We start from the raw sequence: 21,210 nt of genomic DNA, 5'->3' as shown, positions 1-21,210 counted from the left end.
CTTTAAAAAAATCTTTTACTCATCTATAAAAGCTAATATTGGAATCTGCTAAATAGATTCCAATATTTGTCCTGAGTTTAGAAATACCCAATGTCTTTATGGTTTTTTTTGCACGCTATAGGGCAATAAGAACAAGTAGCATATTGTTATTTTTCAAATATGGTCATATTGCCCCCATGTCCTATCTTTGAAGCCGGCCACCGGGTAAGTCTGTGCCCATGTCCTATTTTTGTGAGATCTTCGAACCCAGCCAATTCGATTTAGCCCATCAAATCTTACATTTTTTGAAGACTAGACGCCCCATGGGCATTTCAAATTCCAGGATTTTAACTCTTTGCATGCAACATTTTTTTGTGAAGATAATAGCGATAATTTTATGGTGACATCAGTGGGGAATTATTTTTATATTTTACTATTTTTTAAGTATTTAAGTATTATTCCTTTTTTAAAATTAATTTTACAAATCACATTGTAATTAGTAAATTGGGCTCCATTGACTTGCATGGTTGAATGAAGTACCTGTATTGAACCTGCAGGGGGAGCCCAGAGTTCTCAGAAGGGTCTGGAGAGACCCTCTTGAGAACTATTTTTTTAAAGGGTGCCGCCACCTTGCAAGAAGCAAAATCTCTCACAGTGTTGCTTCTTACCGCCAGGGTGGTCACAGTGCGTACTGGGGTGGGTTTTCGATGTCGCTGAATGCCTCATCATTTAGGGAGAAGAGGCTTTCTCCTGGCAATCCTTCCAAACAAATATTTCTTGTTGAGTATTTTTCTAATTGTACTGTCATGAACCTTGGCATTTAACATGCTAACTGAGGCCTGTAGAGTCTGAGATGTAACTCTTGCAATTTCTCTGAGCATTGCACGGTGTGACCTTGGGGTGAATTTGCTGGGACGTCGACTTTTGGGAAGAACGGCAGCTGTCTTGAATGTTTTCCACTTTTGAATAATCTTTCTCACTGTAGAAATATGGACTTTAAATTGCTTGGAAATAGCCTTATAACCATTCCCGGATTGATGGGCAGCAACAATGGCTTCTCTAAGATCATTGCTGATGTATTTCCTCCTTGGCATTGTGTTGACACACGCCTGAATGCTCCAGAACAGCAAACTGCTAAAACTTTGGCTTTTGTAGTGGTGGTCTCACTTGCTAATGATTAATTAATCAAGGGCATTTGATTAGTAGCACACTTCTGCTACTTAGCATCTTAATTCCCATGGAAGCAGTAAGGATGTACTTAGTTTTTCACACATGGCTTCTCCATTTTGGCTTTATTCATGTTGAATAAATCACGACACGGTGCAATATGTCATGTGTTGTTGTTATGTTGTATTTACCTAATTTTTAGGCCGACTTTTGGAAGAATGAAGCTGTACCTTTTTCAAGTGGGGTTTTTATATTTAATTTATTAATAGGAATTATATTTACATAAGGAAGGCTTATGTTTTCCATTGCATACTTTAACTCTTTATCGTCTTAACGTTACATGGTATCAAATTGTAGGACAACAAACATAATCTAATAATACATTTTAATAACAAATGTCGTAGTAATAATAAAATATATAATGGAATTCTTTTAAGACAGAGATGTCCAATTCTTGTCCTAGAAGGTTAGAGAATAGAACTTTCTGGGTAAGTGATACACTTAGTTAAGTGGGTTTTTATGAGTAATTCTGGACATCCCTTTTTTAAAAAAAAACTATTTTGTCTTCTTCAGAAATTCACACACAAAGTAAATTGTAAGATGACATTCTACGTCATTCCAAACACCGGTTCCGTGCATCTCTACACAGTCTTCGTACCCTGAGCCATCGTTGGGCTCGCCCTCTTTCCAGTTGCTGAAGTTCTGCACAGGGGTATTATCAGTGTAAACATAGTGCTTTTCTTTCTCGATGTCATTTATTCCAATGTATACCCTGAGCAATCCCATCTTAGAGATGTAGTCGGCAATCAAAGAGTTGGTTGCTTGATCCTTGGGCATGGCCAACGTGCCTCCTCTGATCCGACATTGTGTCAGGGCGTCCCTGTAACTCCGTTCTTCCTTCACTATGTAGTAAAACTTCTCCTCTGTCTCCCTGATCCCAGCAATCACTTGGTGCAAAAGAGATAAATGTCATTTATATTAATCCCTGTTGTTTCATTACTTGATTCAATTAATTCATATGATTTCTTAAACTGGCAAGTCAACGGCTGACCACACAATCAGGTCTACATAGAATAGCAGTAACCCAGTTACATTTTTATTTCACAACATATAATCGTCAAGTTGGCCTGCCCCGGGTCTTCTGTTGAAATTGTTTTACCAGGGTTTGGCACTGTCGGATTTTAGAAGGGAAATGTCACCTGCTACGGACTACAATTCCCATCATGCTCTGCCAGTAGCAGACTTTAATTTCTTAACGGCAAAAACTTACCATTTTTCACAAAGTTTAGCGATGACTTTAAACGTGCAACATTATTATCCAGCTGGCCCACAACCTTCCGGTATCTGCCACAATCACAGAAGCTGCCTGTTTGTTAAAAAATAAAGAAAAGAAAAGATATTAAAAAAAACAACTTTCGAAGAGGGCTGATGAACCCTTTGTTTTGAGTGTTGGGGGGCTGATGCCAATCTGTAATGCAGCTCATTAAGAAGTCTATACAGATGACTTCATAAATATTTTACATATACACATGAATTAAAAAAACACCCTTTTTGGGTGTTTTATTATAGCTTTTCAGTACTGAAATAAGGACACCATAGTATAAAAGGCTGTTGGGAGGGTTGGCAAAAGGTTTTGCATCTTACCGATGGAACGATACTACCAAAGGGGGGCAGCTGTGATCTATATGGTAAGCAGATAAATTATTATTATTGTTTTATATAGCGCCATCAGATTCCGTAGCGCTGTACAATGGGTGGACAGGACATAACAAGTAGTATATAACATAACAATTTGACTAACAGAGACAACAGGTGAGGAGGCCCCGGCTCAAAGGAGCTTACAATCTATAGGAAATGTATATACCACGGCCTGCTCTTTAGTGTAATAATTCTTTAAAATTAAGTACCTGGCTTTCCTTTTCCTCCGGGAACACCAGGTAAGCCTTTGTAACCCTTATCACCTAAAAAAAAGTAATTTTATTTTTTTGTATGTGGTTATCAGCATGTATTGGCAAATATATAAGAAATGCCCATTTGAAATCAATAACATGTTGATTAGAGTAGGATTTTCACAGACCATAACGCTTCAATGAAAAGCCTTCATCTGTGCTCAACGTTTAACGAGGTAATATTTTCCCGGAATATTTACTAAGGGTGGAAACATGTTTTGACTGAGAATGTTTTCGTTTTTGGTAGTTTTAGTGACCTGTTTATATATTTTGACTATTTACAATGGCCGGTATTCAGGGATAGCCAAAAGACTAGAAATACAACTCTCACGACCTATAAACCATTAAAAATGAACCTAGAAAAAAATTCACTGGGTTGTCCAGTTATTTATACAGTCGTAATTATTGAGCATATTCAACTTTTTTTTTTTTTTACCAAAAAGAAATTGTTAAAAAAAAAAAAAGTCCGTACTCTGTGGGTCACGAAGGAGTCCAAAGCCTTTTGCAAGTGATGCTCAAAAAACTGTGGAGATCCAGTTGTTTTGGGGTTTTTTGCGAGTCAAACCAAAAATATTTTTTAACCTATTAAAATCTAAAAATCAGGAGACTGGCTTCCTTGGCGTACCCAGTACTTTTGAAGTGTTCTATAGTCTTTTAGTCACTACTATCCACAGTGTAAAATAATCACTGTGATTTACTAAGAATGGTAAATATTCTTCAATCATCGCTACGTGCTTGGAATGCATAATGTGTTTATCCCTAAGAGAGAATATGAATAAAAATGAACTTATCATAAAGAACATGATAGATATATCAGTGATGGTTAACCATAAACTAATACAAAGCTAGGCGAGTGTCAGGTTTCTATCAGTTGCTATCAATATTTTGTTTCCGGCAAGGGTTTATTGCCTCAGGTCTTGAATTGTTAAAAGTGGATGCCAATTAGTAAATGCCCCAGATAGGGCTGGATTTCCGTCCCAGGTACTTATAGATGGAGACCCTTTGCCTTCTATTGCATTCCTTAACTTACAAAAAAGGTGCAATATTAAATAAAACCATGGGATTTCACACACAGTTATTTAAATGCCAAGCATTTTAACCTTTTGGAGTGTATTCTGGTGCACAATTTGAAAAGTGACCTCATCCCCATGCCACAGCGCCAATAAGATCTCTCACCAGTCCTGCTCCCGGTGCCCCCGTAACGGAGGTGCCCAGCCGGGTCAGGTATTCCAGAAGTTATCTGAGATCATATCTGGGCCCCCGGAAGGGCTGGGAAGTGGTGCTTGCATTAGAAGGATTGAGCAGAGCTGCTGCAGAACCTCTTTACAGCAGACTGTAATATGTGTCCATTGATGCTGATTAAGTCACGCCAGCATTGGCACCTTGTTACCCTCGGAAGGTGAACATTGTATTTTTGCTGAATTGATTTACGTTATTTTCAGTGTGTACCATCAGCACATGGCGGAGCAGGTTTGAATTTGGTTGTTTGTAGCAAATGAAGGTTATCAATGTGCTGCTGCAGAACATCTTCGATAAAAAATGCTCTGTCTCAATCTTTCATCAGCGAATAAGCTGTAGTCAGAATTCATTACTGTAGGATTAGCTGTTAGTTAGGTTGATGATGGATGGAATATTTATGGCTTTTCTGGTCATTTCATCACTTGAATTTGGGGTCACTTGATTACATTGTGGGTTGTAAAAGTTAAAGATGCTTAAGCGCTTCCTCCAGCAGAGGGCAGCGCAGCCTTAAATATCCATGCCTCGGGGCAATAACCTAGCAAAGTATCAAACTGTGAATATACATCCTGATTCTATTAGAAGTGTATTGCAACTAAACTAATACTCCTGTGTCACTGGTATGTGTTCCTCGCTGCAATTCCTCTGTACGGATGGGGAGCATTGTTTGTTTGCATTTGAATATTCCTTACTCAAGGCATTTTTAATGTGGGACAAAAGTGGCGGCTGCTCTGAGCCCAAGTTTATCTTAGGAGCCCAAAACAACTGTCCATTGTGCCCACTCAACAGCCAAGCGCTGGAGGATACATTAAAAGGCGCAGAGCCCCCGAGTATGATCCATGATGAGGACAGCATTGTTACACGGCCTCTACATTAGGAATCGGCAGGCTCTCGAATCAATGTACAATCCAAATATCCCTGACTGTGTTTAAAATATGTGTTTAAACCTACCTTTGCCGCCGATTGGACCAAACTTCCCGATGAGTCCCTGGTCGCCTACATCCCCCAGTCCTCCTGTAGCACCTGGCAAGCAACACACAAGCAAATTCAATTAAACATACCTATAATTTAAGTGTAATAATGTCTGAATAGATTTATTTTATGTTATCATGATTATTTTGAAGTTTAAATCTTTTTCAAAAGGATTTTGTCTATTTGGGAATGGTGCCATTTATAGACTGCTATCCATCTTTTGCTATGTATACACAATATATAGGCAACTATAGGTAACTGGAGTAATTCTGAGGCAAAGTGCTAAATGTGGAGCAAGCACCACAAAAAACAAACAAATGTTTCTCTAAATTCAACATCAGTTCTAAATTGTCATATTCCCTTTTAGGCAGACACCTTGTATACCCTGTGGTGGGACTAGAGCTGCCTTTTGGCGAATATGTTCTGCCCTGTTACAAGTTTTCCAGCCCAATGCCTAAAAAAAAATGTAGTCTTGTAACAATACATCAACAATTCTTCAATGCTTAAACAAAAGCAGTGGGGAAAGGGTATTTAGAGGGGCAGCTCTAAAGTGGATCTGTCATTTCCCCCATATCTATAGTTCTATGAGCTAGATAAGCCCACATAAAATATATAATATATATGTATAAAAACTCCACCTTATGTGTACACCATGGGACAATGTCTTTTCTCACGCCGTATGATTCTTTGATCTCCCTTAACCATCTCGCAATGCTTTAAAATCGATAGTTTTGTGCTGTTATGTCACAGCTCCCCCATGATCACCTTGTGACACTGAGCACCGCAAGGTGTCCGGACAAGAATGGTAGGTGCCGCCCAACAAAGGTGTCCAGATTTGGAAACCTGAAATGTTGGGGGGAGGGTATGCGCTTGTGAAGTTGTTCTTTGGTTCGGGCAGTCTTTATAGGGATGGAGAAGGAGATGGAGAGAACTGGGATACAGAGCTCAACATCGATCAGGTTAGAAGATCCATGGCTGTGGTCAGTGAAGTATTAATCTTCTGTGGTGCCCTAAGCCTGAATCAGGGCAGTGCTGCCTAGCTTTTTCTCGGTGCAGGGATATGGACACCATATCATGAGGATTTGTGGTGTCAGCTGAACGTAACCTATGGAGGCGGCGCTGACTCGGTACAATCCTCTATAGTGTTAAAGGGACGATTGGGGAGATCCGTGATCTCCCTTTTGACCAGCCCTTTCAGTGGTGTTGCAGTGAGCCTCATTACTCTGTAGAGTGATTGTTATACGTCAGAGGCCAGAATACATCACTGCCCATGGTATCTTCATGCTGTGGGGCACATCTATCAGATAATTCTCAGACTAATTTGGGCAAATCTCCTCAATGGTCCTGGGAATCTGAGAGCAAGTTCAGCAGATGGGACAAGCAGGTGTAAATTATACATGGAGATCCAGACATGGTCTCCGGGAAGAGAGCAATGTTTTTTTGTCAGCAACAATGGGGAACATTGAATGGACCAGCGACAAAGCAAATTCTAAGAATTCTGTCTCCAAAGTAGACTGGCTGCCATGACCCACAGTCACAGATTGGTCCAATGTTTGGTTGGTTCCTTCTGTTTGACTGTTGAACTGATCCCAAGTTTCTTACAAACAGCTCTATGGAATCATGACACAAGGGCCGCTGTTAAATACAGTAATTCAATTTTCAGGCAAACTATTATGTCAAATAGTGGAATAAAAAAAAAGGTCATTTTCAAAGTTCACAAGGCCTCCAGAGAACGGCTTTTATGTGCTTACAATTGTCAGCAAGAGTCTTGGAATGAATGAGAATATAATCTAAATAGACAATGACATGTAATAGAATCTTCTTCGTAAAAATGTCGTTCACAAATGCCTGGGAAATGGTAGGTGTGCTGCACAAACCAAATTGCATGACGAGGTATTAAGTCACTATATCACACGTGAAAGGGTTTTTGTTTTCTATTTTTCTTATACAGATTAGACTGTAAACTACTCTAAGATCCAATTCAAAAATGTATGGGTGTGATTTACAATATGTACAGTTGCACCCTTGGTCAGAGATGACTAGACGTCGCCTGTTGATGTAGATTGTCTGCCTGTAATGTTCTTTGGTTGAGCCTCTAGGTACGGTGACAGCCTTTACATCTATAAAAAGGCCAAAGGATCAAGAGAGATGGAGATCACCCAATGTCAAATCCAGTAGCAGAGGTCAAAACCTCATCATATCATTAACCAGGAAAACACCATCCAATCACCAAAACTGGCCAACTACATATAAACATAGAATAGGAACCAACAGGCCCACCCAGTCTGCCCATTTCTCCTGACATCAAGATGCTAATCAGCTCTTGGTCTTGTCTTAGATTTACTGCATCTGTTTGATATATGCATTAATTAAAGAGGGCTTTCATAGCAAAAGCTACTAAAAATATCTACTGGAGGAGACATCCGACATCCACAAAAAGTTAGGTAAATAGAAAAGCTTTAGAAAACACATCTGTATTTGTATAACTGCAACAAATACCTTTTCGACCCTTGGGACCTTCCTTTCCTGGTTTTCCAATTTCACCAACGTCACCCTTTTGGCCTGGTTCACCTAAAAAATACATACAAAGTGTATATTGAGAATAATACACAAATTTGGCATACCATTTAAAAATAAAACGTAGCACATGGATGGAGAGATGGAAATTCAGAGACTTGGTTACTGGCATGTAAAGTTTCAAATGTTAAAACTTCCAAATATAATGCAGAAATGTATTTAGGCCCAGGTCAGTACACTGACAGGGAGATCAGTGCCCCATGGGACGGATCACCATAACTTGGGCCTTCACTTTTGGACACATGGCAAAGAAAGCTAGGGGGCTTTGCCAGCTATGGCATAGAAAGCACAGATATGGAGTGTACATATTCTGCAAGACCTGGTTTCAAGTCATACAAGATTCTCTATATAGTTATTTGTGATGAATGACTTAACCTATCAAGTCGGTCTGAATGTATTAATCACAGCACCAAAGAGAACAATTGGAGAAATAGCTCCCCTGTGATGTTATGTTATGTAACCTGAGAATGTGTGTATGTGGGTAAGTAACTGGCTCAGTGATAGGAAACAGAGGGTGGTTATTAATGGTACATACTCTGAGTGGGTGACTGTTACTAGTGGGGTACCACAGGGGTCAGTTTTGGGTCCTATTCTTTTTAATATATTTATTAATGACCTTGTAGAGGGATTGTATAGTAAAGTATCAATCTTTGCAGACGATACTAAGCTCTGTAACGTGGTTTACACAATAGAGGACAGTGCACGATTACAAATGGATCTGCATAGGTTGGAGGCTTGGGCTGGGATGTGGCAGATGAGGTTCAACACAGATAAATGTAAGGTTATGCACATGGGGAAGAAAAATCCAGGCTGGGAATATGTATTAAATGGGAAAACACTGGGGACGACTGACATGGAAAAGGACTTAGGAGTCTTGGTTAACAGTAAATTTACCTGTAGCGACCAGTGTCGGGCAGCTGCTGCTAAGGCAAAAAAAATCATGGGGTGCATCAAAAGGGGCATGGATGCCCACGACAAGGAAATAATTCTACAATTGTACAAGTCACTAGTCAGACCACACATGGAATACTGTGTACAGTACTGGGCACCAGTGTACAAGAAAGATATAGTGGAGCTGGAGAGGGTTCAAAGACGGGCAACCAGAGTAATAAGGGGAATGGAAGGACTACAGTACCCAGAAAGACTATCAGAATTAGGGTTATTTAGTTTGGAAAAAAGACGTCTTAGGGGGGACTTAATAACTATGTATAAATATATAAGGGGGCAGTACAGAGATCACTCCCAGGACCTATTTATACCCAGGACTGTATCTATAACAAGGGGACATCCTCTACGGCTGGAGGAAAGAAGGTTTCTACACCAGCACAGACGGGGGTTCTTTACAGTAAGAGCGGTGAGACTATGGAACTCTCTGCCAGAGGAAGTGGTAATGGTAAACTCAATAAAAGAGTTTAAAAGGAGCCTGGACGTGTTTCTTGAAAGCAATAATATCACAAGTTATGGATAGTAGATTAATAGGGACAGAACGTTGATCCAGGGATTTATTCTGATTGCCATATTTGGGGTCGGGAAGGAATTTCCCCCCTGGTATGGGGCAATTGGCATCTGCTTCATAAAGGTTTTTTGCCTTCCTCTGGATCAACACAGTAGGGACACAATATGTATATAGGTTGAACTTGATGGACTTTGGTCTTTTTTCAACCTTATGAACTATGTTACTATGTTACTATGTTACTAACCTTGTACTTGCAGCCATAACTCTGATAAGCCTTTAGTCAATAAAGAGACATAATTGTGAAAAAGTGGTTTTGGTCTAGACGGCGGGTATAATGGAGGTCGTGGTCTTTTGCCCATTAGAATGCATGATTTTCTATTGTTGATGTTAGCTTCTTTCACTAAGTTTGACAATAGCTATTTAAAAAAAATTGCTTTTTTGAAAAGCACCTGAAAAGTAGAAACATATATTTCTTTAAAGTAATTGTATGAAGACTGTAAAAACCCTACTAATCTGTTCCCTTATTAATGGTATTGCCACTTGCCTTCTGATTCGCTTGTAATGTGTTTATGGATTTGCAAAAACACTTAGAATCTTTAGTGTTCCCTGAATGTTTTAAAAGAGGTGGTCTTTTCACACCCTCCTGACACCAAAACCGTGGTCTGTCAAAGAGGAAGCTTTGTGGTGATTATAGTTTCAAGGGATCTAGGAAGAGTATATCTTGAGCTCCACAAACGAGAGGTCAGGACTCTGCTCATCATTAGATTTAACGTCATTAGTTTATATGTAACGTGCCAACATACTCCACACCCCTGTACCAAGGAAGAATTTTCAATGCTCCAGTAATATAAACACGATCCTTTCCCCAAGTTTTAGATGTTTTATTTGTCTACGTGCCGGACCACATTATGGTTGTCGGCCTCCCTGAATAAACCATTTGCATCTCCTAGATTATAGAACCTGACTTCAGAGCCAAAAGGATGACTCTATGCACTACCCCGGAATTTACTGTTCCACGTTTAGTCTGTTCCAAGTTTTACCAATCATTTTATTTTTATATGCTATTACTTAATATATATTATGTTTTACTTGGAATTCTGTAAACAAGTCTTCTTCTTCCCACATTTTCTCACCCTTTCAACCCAAGTCTTCTTTTAGAAATGACTAGATAATAGGAAGTTTACTGGAAATATTATGATGTAGGAGTGTAAAGCGTTAATTGGGTATCTGTTGATCTGGACATCCAAAACAAATTCAATAAATTACAGGTTCTCTGAAATCAAAGCGTAGCCGAGGCCACGGGACAGGAACGTTGGTTTACAATTGCAGTAGCCCACAGGATGTGGGCATCACAATCACATACTCTTTAGGAAGTGTGGGCTAGTTGGCAGGTTCAGTATCTATTACAACTTGAAATGTTTTTGTACAGCTGCTTTGAAATAGATTTTCCCTTATTTATTTTTTTATTATAAACTCTACTTAATTGGGCACCAAAAATACGGAACGAGTCATCTTTGTGCTCTTTGAGAATGGTAATGATCCACTTTGACAAAGCATTAACGGCACTTACTAACGTCTGTCATTTATTTCAGTTTGATCACCTAAAAAAAAAAAAACTGCAAAAATGATTTTCTATCACAGCTACCTATTACACTTTTATGTGATGCCGGAGCAGAAACTAAGTGTTCCTGGCAAAAAAAAAATGTAAATCAAGCAAAGTTTATAAAATTATTTCTCAGAAGAGTTTAGACATTCAACGGCACTAGGAATGTTTCTCATGCTGTATTACAAAATTGGTAGGTGGAGCAGCACCGCCGGTGGTTATTTTATGCTTATTTTAATAATTTTTTCGCTTGTCCTGACTTTTCTCATTTTGTAGAGAGCTGGACGTTTTACTGTCCTTTTGCCCTTGACAGACATGCTTGGGAAACCATAGAGATGCCCCGTGAAGCTAAGCAACATGTAGTCCTCTACGTTCTCTGTTGAAGACCCATGTAGCCCACCTGTGAACACCACAGCTCGTCATGATGCATGAAGCAGCAGCATAGACAAGTTGTTTGTTGGTATAAATTACCCAATAAATGGTTTCCACCAGGATTTTTTTCAGATCTTCCCATTTATGCCAAAGCAAGGTCAAACTGGCAATGGCCAGAAGGCCCTGGCATTGTAAGGCTGATGATGTTGATGGATATGTTCAGCCGCACACTAACTTTTTCAGCACCCGATCTGCCGTAAGGGCATAAGATCAAGTAAGGACCATTAAAAAAAGAAATGGTGATGAATAGTTTCAATCTTATGAAAATACAGTTCTCTTTCACCCACCTAAGAGTGTTCAGCTGCTTCTGAAACAAGACACTTGCAGATCATGTCTCACAATATAAATAAAACACCAACAATAACATAGCTTCTCGGGAATTTGAATTCCCAACCAATCCATGTTATTTCCAAACATCAACTGTGTACAAGACTTGCCACAAAAAATATTATGCCGGAAGTCCCTATGGAATGCGATGGAAATGTAACCTTAGACCAGAGTGTACAACAAAGAACAAGATGTTCTGAAGAATGTTTCGCTCTATGGAGTTTATTCATGCTTTATCTGTGCCAAGGGATCTCATTTCTGTTTTTAAAGACTCCTGAGAGTCCAGATTTCAATGCCATTCCTTTGTGCATAGGTGTAGAAGCTGAAGCCATGTATTGTTCCATCATAGAACACAGGCCTGGTCAATTATTTAAGACGCATACTAAGTACCATCGAGATGTCGAAATGATGGCGGTGGATGCGCGCGAGTCCCCCATCATGATATTTTTGGAACGTAGCCCTTTGAAGGCCTTGGAGACTCCCGAGACGTTGCATTAACCCTCATTTCCCATCATTTTAAAAGTCTTAGTAGAGCTGTCACCTTGGCACTTTTATTGTTTGACAATATTTTTTTGTTTAGAAAAATAAGTGATTTTGAAAAAAAATCCTAGTTTTCAATGCATCAGTTAGTGGATTTTTTTCACATGCAAATATACAAGTTTTTATCACAAAATATTCACAAATGTTAAAAATACAAAACTTTGTTTTTCTGTTTTGGCTAGAACAAAAAATACACTATATAAAATTAAATGGTAAGTGCGCAACACAATATATATATTTAAAAAATCCCCATAATTTCTATCAGATTTTTTTATTTTTGGTTTGCTACTGTGCATTTGTGTAACAAATTAACGCGGTGTTGTGAGTACACCCTGGTAAACCGAACGCACGGCACTGGTTTGCACTGGATATTTTACTACTGTAGTGGTTTGAACTTGACCACCTTTGGGTGAATTACCCACGTATGCTCATTTATTAGAATTTCTTTATTACACTCTCATGCAAAGCAGTCATATATATATACTGCATATGAAGAACATCGTGAAAAGTTAGGTTTTGTACAAAAACTAAAAATTCTAAGAAGGCATCGAAATACTTACAGGAACCATGTAATGCATTAATACCGATCTTTAACTCAACTGGGGCACTAACACTTTTTAAAAACAAATATAGCTATATATATTTAAAATTTTAAAAGTTTGTTTCTGCTGTTTAAAAATATTTTATCTGCCACATAGTACAATATATACGTATACAAAGAAAACAAGAACATTACGCCATGGGTATTTAGGGCTCTTGTTTTGTTATCTCTTCTTGCCTGATTCCTGCTCCAGTTTAAAAAAAAAATATACATATAAATATATAAATATATATATATATATATATGTATATTTACAAAGATTCAAAATGATGCATAAATAAGCAGCTAATGAGACAGAAGATTATACCCACACTCATTTATATTTAATGCTGGTGCACCATCTAAAAACAATAACATAACTTGTGCACTATTTGTAAAACTTTTTTTTTACGTTTTATGTTTTGTGACTATTAGTGATATACCATTTTCTTACATTTTATAGACCATTCAGTGCTGTTGAAATCTAAAGTTCTCACCTTTGGGTCCTGGTAAAATTGTGTGTGTTGAGCATGCGTCGGGCGCAGAACGGTTCTCGACGTCTGTGCTGTAGGCGCGCAGGGGGAAGAAGGCCAGTAAAGTAACATACGTACTCAGATGCAAGATCTTCGCACACCCCATGTTTGTTGGCGGCAGAAATTGCTCCTTCAGCCTTTGATTTCCCAATGACTGTTTGTAACAAAAGACAACTCATTAAGTGCATACATAATTTGGAATGCTTGGAGTGTTTTATCTCGGATACACTATTCTGTTCACTGTCAAGAATATTTATTTTAAAGTGACATTTGTTTACATCCATTTATCTCTACGTTGGGGAAACGGCCAATGAGACGAACATGATTTCATGAGAATAGACAGCGCTTGTTAGTCTTTTATCCCCTAACAGCATTTGGTAGAAAGTGAAACTTTGCAAACGAATAATGCAGATAACCGGACGCACTTAAATCTCCTCATTCTGACTGCCTAGTTTAAAATTGTTACTTTTACAATGATATTAGAAACCAAATTATGCTCATTTATATACAGTTGTGTGAAAAAGAAAGTACACCCTCTTCTATTCTATGGTTTTACATATCAGAACAGAATAACAATCATCTATTCTTTAGCAGGTCTAAAAATTAGGTAAATATAACCTCAGATGAACAACAACACATGACATATTACACCGATTCATGATTTATTCAACAAAACTAAAGCCAAAATGTTTTTTTTTCCCCTCTACTTGAGTTCGCTTACTGATCCAAGCCTATAGTTAGAAATAACTTAACCCCTGCATTTACTCGTCGTAGCCTGATGCCCATTGGCTAGTTTCATTAACTGGACCTCATTTTCCAAAAACAACAGATATGACCCAAAACATTGAGATCTTGAAAAGAAAACAGATATTTTCAGTGAACAGTTGGCTATGTCATGATTCGGTTTTGTGTTTAGATAAGCGTTATCTCAGAAACGCTAATTGCACATTTTTTTCATGGGAGAAATGATGCTTCCGTATATTCAGCCTAATTCTCATTACTGTCACTGCTTCTTACAGATGAAGGCAATGTCACTAATAACAATCCTATGACCTTTATTCACTAAAGGGAGAGCTGTGGTTTTAACTCTCACTTTGCTATTCATCATGAAGTCAGGTTACTGATAGGTTTCCCGACCCTGTATAATGCATAGTTCAGCGGGTGGGTAGACCCTGTGTATTTGGGCACTTTTCTTTTACTCTTCCAAAAACTATTACGGAAATCTTTCTTATATTGGTGTGCAGGAGGAATTACGCATTAACGGGTAAATTAATTCATTATTTTTAGTATAGGTTAGGTAGTTCTCTTGAGAGTAAAAAAAGGCCTATGAAGGCCTATGTGAAAAAAAAATATAGCGGTATTTCTTAAACAGTTTCAGCCCGTGCTTCCATACAGGTTATAAATAATACCGCAGACGGGCTGTAGTTAGAGGTCAGGGAAAAGATTAAGTCACTTAATTTCTGATTTGTAGGTTCAGACATTCATAGGGCTTCTTCTATAAATATACGATAAGTCACTCTCTGTAGAACTTAGCACTCCTTAAATAGCTTCCAAAATGTTTCTTTTTACTCATTTCACTAAACGTTATGTTAACATTAAAGTCTCGGGGAAAAACACTCGCCAAACCTGAACAGCATGACACATGGAGAGGACTAAATACAGGGCAGTCTTTGAGAACAACACAGCAAAATGTCATTTTTATATCTAATGTTGGTAGCATGACACCATTCCTCAAGACATAAAATTATGTCATCATTTTATAAAAATATGTATATGATTCATCATTTAATTACCGAGGGGTTATTTATTGTAGGAGTGTGTATTTAAATGAGAGTCATCCATTCACTAAAAAGCAGCCCACACGGAGATCGCCACCCTGTATCCAGAAATACTCCAAAAATATTCTCCTTACAAGATTGTGCTTCTAGTAATAGTAGGTAGCGTGTGTTACATTTACTGGCATTTCAGTCTTTAGAATAAATCACCTTGCCTAATGTTTTAACTCTTGATAGACTTTTTGCTCCCCAACATTTGGAGACCATGTAGACATAAGAAGCACCAATTCTTCAACTTAAAAGAGGACCTGTCACTTTCACATATTGTCTCGTAATGCAGTTGTCTATTACATGTATTGTAGGTTTATTCAACTTTAGTCAGTAGAAAGAATCGCATAGGAAAGAAGTACATTTTTGAGAAGTTGCATGTTTATTTTCTGGTTAGTGATCATGAAGTCTACCATCTTTAAGATTTACATGCTGTTAAAATCTCTATAAAGCAATCTATGAAATGTGTTAGTTTAACCCCTTCAGACCCGGGGGTTCTCGTAACCGAAGGACCATAATAGTATTTGGTCATTTTGAGTGTTAAACCATGATTCCCCTTTTTCATATTTAATAAACCTGCTCAAGTTATACAGAATTTTGTTCAGGAAAAGTAGGATCTTCTCTAGAAATACATAATACATGACAACATCTCCTGATTAGTCATTCACCACATACATATTTTTATGTTCCAGAGGACCCATGCTTTACATATTACCCTATATTACATAATTCTGAATACAATTGGCTTAATGAGTTTGGGGGCAGTGATTTTTATTTTACTTTACATGTAGTTAAAGGGCTGTGGGGCAATTTTTTCTGAAGAAAAGGTTTATTTTCATTTGTGGAGGGTTCTCATACACATTTTGATGCGTTGGTGACATCACTGGGCTCCCAATCGATTTATTTATTCCCCTCCCCTTTTTTCTTCATTTTTTTTTTAAATTTTATTTTGTAAGGAAAGAAGCTGTTTTTCTACCTCTTCTCCTCCTGATCTCTGTTTGTGCTGATCAACAAGCAGGGCTGCATTGCCAATTGCAATAATTGCTATCAACCAGCAGAGGGAGCAATGAGAGAGCCCAGCATTTTATGTACCCTCCTTCACTTCACTATGCAGAGTGAAGGTCCAACAATGGTTAGATTCTCCTTCAGGTGAGCTTGGAAGGCTCTTTATAATGTATAATTAAATTTGCAAGATTTCTTCAAACTCTTATTACACATTGAATTATACATTATACAAGGCTAGTACTAACCATCTTTCTAGAGGAACTTGTGAGTGCTGGTCCTTTATAATGAATATTTGAATGAGAGAGTTGAAACTCAAACTCTCCCTTTGGTGAATAGACCCCATTGTCTATTCTACTGTGCACTAAATTTTATTAAAGCATACTTAAGTGGGCTATTTTCCATATATACTCCTGCCTTATTACCAATGACTGGCTATTTAATGGCCATTCCATGCACGATCATACCTGGAAACTTCATGGCTACAGCTACCCAGAGGCCCCTTTGCGGGATGCGGGCAGGAAGTCCCGCTGATGTTGGTGGGTGGTCCCGCTGACGTCGCAGGACACACTGCTGTTTGAGGGGGGAATGGGTGGGACCGCAAATGCGGTGCTTCTCCTGAAGTATAAGGGGGTAACCCGGAGAGTTCCTAGGTGTGACCGACATGAAACACATTACACACTTGTGTGGGCCATTATTTTCCTTTCAAGTAAAAAGCCATGCTTTCCACTGTAGAATGTGATTATAAAACAAATACAGGTTTATCATGTCACATGACAGGGTATAGGATGCTCATTTTGCCATCATTGATCATTCTCCAGAAATTGAGTTTCTGCAAATACCCCTGCTCTAGAAACAAGTGCCCCCACCACCACCACCACCAAGCCCAATGAGTAAATTCATGTTGTGTAGTGCAGGAAAATACATAAATCACTAGACTTGGGCTCCGGCCAACTCTTCGCGTTCGTCTTCGTGGGGAAAAAAATCTTCGTATTCCACGAATATTCGCCCGTTTTAAAGGTCCGTATGAGCAACTCTATTGGTCGCCAGCAGGGGCCACCTCTGCCATCAACTCCTGACGGCGAAGGAGTCAGGAATTAAAGGTTCTTTAAGGCGACTTTGGTTGATGCCTGAGGAGCTCCCTGCTGGCCACCAATAGAGTCGCTCGCACGGATTTTTAACTCCTTGCATTATCCTATAGATTCCCGTTCCCGTTAACCCCTGCGATGCTGTGTAGACAGGGAAGGGACCAGGGAGATTAGTAAGGAGATATTAACGAAGACAAACACAAAGATTCTTCATGTTGTGCGTCTTCGCGTACATTTTGCCGCTGCCTTGTTTGTTTCTTCGGTATTCGGGCTAAACAATGAAAACGCACCCTCTGTGTTCATTTTCATGTTCGCCCGAATACGAATTCACAAGTCTATAAAATACACTATCGTATGTAAGCAGCAGTGGGGGCTTCCTGCCACTCGTACCTTTGCTGCACATGCCATTTTTGTGTCCCATTATAAATCTACCCCTGCATTCACCTTACCGTGGCATTCTGTGTGGTTACCTCACTCAATTACTGCCCAAGATGAATAACTGAACAAGTGTTCTCTAATAATCACATAGAAAAATGTTAACCTTGGTCTCCTGTCTGGAACTGTCAGGCTCCATGTTTTGCTTGCTGCTGCATTAGTGTGCATCTAGCTCCCTGCGTGTCTATGCCCTGTCCGTGACAGGGCTATCACCTCACTTTGTTTCTCTGCCCCACCGTTCCTGTTTCTTTCCTACTGGTTACACGACAAGCACCTTGGGTCTGTTTCCTCTGTTCTAGTTATGTTGTTTCAGGAGTTGCCTGATGTGAAGTAGTGACAAACTGACACGTGTGCCTGAGTCCCTATACTTTTCCTGTTTGCTTTGTCTTCTTTGCATCCAGATCTGCCTCGGCACTTGTACCATCAGACCAGGACTAAACGCGGATCGTCCAGGTATGGCTTGCACTTATCTCTTTTTGTACTGGATGCCTACTACTGTGTACTCCCCTGCATATGGGACTCACAACACCCGTGTTTCATGACAGGGATAACTAAACGCAGCAATGGTAACATAAATAATGTTGGATGTTCACAGAAATCATTCTTTAATCATATTTATTGTTGTTGTATTCATATTTGTAATAGAAATACTGACTTGCCAGGTGACGCAAAAGCAATCAGCGATAGATTGATGTGGGTCTGAAATGGAACTGCGTCTTTTAAGTGGGCAGACTGGAACATAATATTTTTTTTGTCTTCTAGGATAAAGCTGTTCTTTTACTTATAAGCTGTACTAATACTTCTAAATTGTGGTACTTTGCTTTAGGAAACCAAAGCAATTTGATTATGACCACCAGAGGGGAACTCCCTGCCGGACATCACGATAAAAAGCTGGAAGATTAAAACCGCTGAAATATTTGACTTCCAGCCATCATTCCTTTTTCTTAGCAAACCTGTGATCACATTTTGTTCTGGATGCTCTAGATGAATCAAAGCGCCATTGGCTTTTTATTTTTACTTTTTATTAAGTTCCAATGAACAAGCTCTTGCTATTCTTTTAGTAATGTGCTGCTCTGTGCCAGATTAACCAAAAAGCCTTTATTCAAATCAGTATCTACGTCCTTGAGTCATCATTTTTGTTTGGCTTTAGGCCACTGTTTTCCAAGGTGTCCGATATCATTGTTGGGCTGTAAAATATGCATGAGTGAGACTTTGTTAGCCTAGTAAAACACTAAAACAGACTGCAATCTCATAGTTACATTGTTAGATCGGCTCTATCTAACTAGAGTTGTGGCTCTTTCCAATTTTGCACAAACTAGGGAAAAAAAAATCCTTCTTGGCCCCAGAATGGCAGTCAGATCTCTCCTTGGATCAATTGCTACAATTGTGTCCTCTAACCCTTTTTCAACTAAGTACTTCTGATCACTTTTTAAGAAAATGGCATCAGAAGTGGCAGGCGGCATCAGTCAGATGAAATGAGTCAGGCCGAGGTCATGCATGGAGGGGGCCAGAGTACGGTACAAAAGGATAACTTACTGTATGACTAATCAGGCTGCAGGTCAAATTCCAGACAATCCAAATCAAACAAGCAAAGTACCAAGGTCATAGTTAGAGTCCAACGTCAGGGGTAAAAAAGAAACACACAGGATCCACAACAATCAGGGCCAGGAAATGAGGCTCTAGCAAAGGAAGCTGGGAGCAACCTTGGTTAATCAAGTCCTTTGATTAGCAAATAAGAAACAGGTGTGTCGGGGCAGGTAAACGATCTCCTGTGATCAGGGTTGCTGGTACTAATGCTGACAGATTTTTATTTAACCATTCCAAATATTGAGGAATAGTGCAGGTTTAGTAGGCGATGGTAGATCTCATACCTGTGTTCCAGCTGCATTCTTTTAAACCCTTCCCCATAGTAACTAGTCCATTCATTTATACCACACCTGCCTAAGTTGATGGAATGTAGCGGTAGATAGTTCATTTCCACAGTGTGCAGCATCAAAAACCAAATGTTAAAAATAATGCTTTTTAGGGCTTGAAAAGTCACAAAAAACTTAAAAAAATGTCTTGCAGAAAGGAAAGGGCAAACTTTGCACGCGGAATTGCTACAGGGTGCTTTTATGGGACAAGTACAAGGAAGATGATGCAAAAAAAAATAAAACCACTTAAACTGGACAAATCTTTACGAATGAGCAATACTGAAACGACCAAAAGTACTTAATATAAACCATACTAATTACTGATAACAATGGGTAGTTTTAATAGTGTAAGCAATAGCAAATCAAAAAAACTCAAATCCAAGCATTTGTCTGGCTTTAATTGCAGGGCACCTACCTTCTGAATGCTTTTATCTGTTCTTGCTATGGCATCCAGCTCTTGCAATACAGAGTTAACACCCAACTCCTTTCCGGCTGATCTGGAAAGAGCCTTCCTTCATTTCTCAAAGGAGGTACTTGTTTAACAACCTGGCACAAGATGTATTCTAAAAAGTGTGCGCACTACAAAAATATTCTGAATATGTGAATGAATGATCTGTTGTAAAGATTTGTATTATAGGATTCGATTTCAATGCAGCATCTACTAATAGTTACCATTATCCTACTTTTTTCTTTTATGAAGATGATCCGGAGATGGGCATTCATTTATTTTAATAGGAAGTTGATCAATTCCAACTAATAAACGCGCAAGAGACATTCTGACATCTCAAACATTTGTAGAGGGCATGGTGAATTAAATTCAGTGCAAAATATGGTGATCAACAAAAATTGGGGCGCATGTACATAGGGGAATAAATAAATAATAGTGTAATATTGTAAGGAGACTTAAAATATTGTGTATGATAAACCTCACTCACAAACTACTGTGATAAATCAGGCCCATCAATGGATTTCAGTAAAATGTTCCGAAGGTTGTAGATGTTCTTCCTTATTCCTTATTTCTCAACCCATTAACGTATATTCAGTTTTTATTACTTAATATCTGTTTTAAGAAAACACTAATATTGGAAAGTAATGCAATAAATTGTTTACAATGAAAGCAGCCCAGAGTCCACTTTTTATGACATCAGCATACATGGGAGCCTTCTTTGTCTAACTCAGAGTCTCCGGGTGAAGTGAGGCTTCCGGGAGGTTCCAGGATGTTAAGTCTCCAGACATGAGAGCATCATTTGGTTATGCCCATTCCCCACTCGGGTTTCACCAACTTCTGCCTGCTTTCCACCCACTTCCCACTCATTTAAAGTCTAGCCCAGGGCCGGCCCGATAATGGAGCCGAGTGGGGCAACCGCTCCAGGCGGCACTTTTGAAGGGGATGCAAAGTGCCGCCCCAAGCCCTTTTTTTTATTTTTTTTTTTTAAGTGAAAGAGAGAGAAAGGGGCGCCGAGTGGTTTTCGCTTACCATGCTGTCAGTACCCACTTGGCGCCCCTCTCTCCTCTGCGGCGAGTCTCCCTGTTCAGTCTCGGTGCCGGCTTATAATGCTGAGTGCCGGAAGATTACCTCATTTCCGGTGCTCAGCATT

At 39.1% G+C, this 21,210-nt stretch overlaps 1 protein-coding gene across 1 annotated transcript; it reads right to left on the bottom strand.

The window, feature by feature from the left end:
• Positions 1 to 1,386: 1,386 nt before the first annotated feature.
• COLEC10 (collectin subfamily member 10) lies at positions 1,387 to 20,061 on the bottom strand. The gene is made up of 7 exons (XM_053466987.1): positions 20,028 to 20,061; positions 13,316 to 13,505; positions 7,803 to 7,874; positions 5,283 to 5,354; positions 3,054 to 3,107; positions 2,417 to 2,512; positions 1,387 to 2,093 (listed from the first exon to the last, which is right to left on the bottom strand). The coding sequence occupies exons 2-7, from the start codon at positions 13,455 to 13,457 to the stop codon at positions 1,702 to 1,704; spliced, it is 828 nt and encodes a 275-aa protein (XP_053322962.1). The 5' UTR covers positions 13,458 to 13,505; positions 20,028 to 20,061; the 3' UTR covers positions 1,387 to 1,701.
• Between the last annotated feature and the right edge of the window lie 1,149 nt (positions 20,062 to 21,210).

The sequence above is a fragment of the Spea bombifrons genome, chromosome 5 (assembly GCF_027358695.1).
Source record: "Spea bombifrons isolate aSpeBom1 chromosome 5, aSpeBom1.2.pri, whole genome shotgun sequence".
NCBI classification, from domain to species: Eukaryota; Metazoa; Chordata; class Amphibia; order Anura; family Pelobatidae; genus Spea; species Spea bombifrons.
This window is presented reverse-complemented; position numbering and strand designations above follow the sequence as displayed.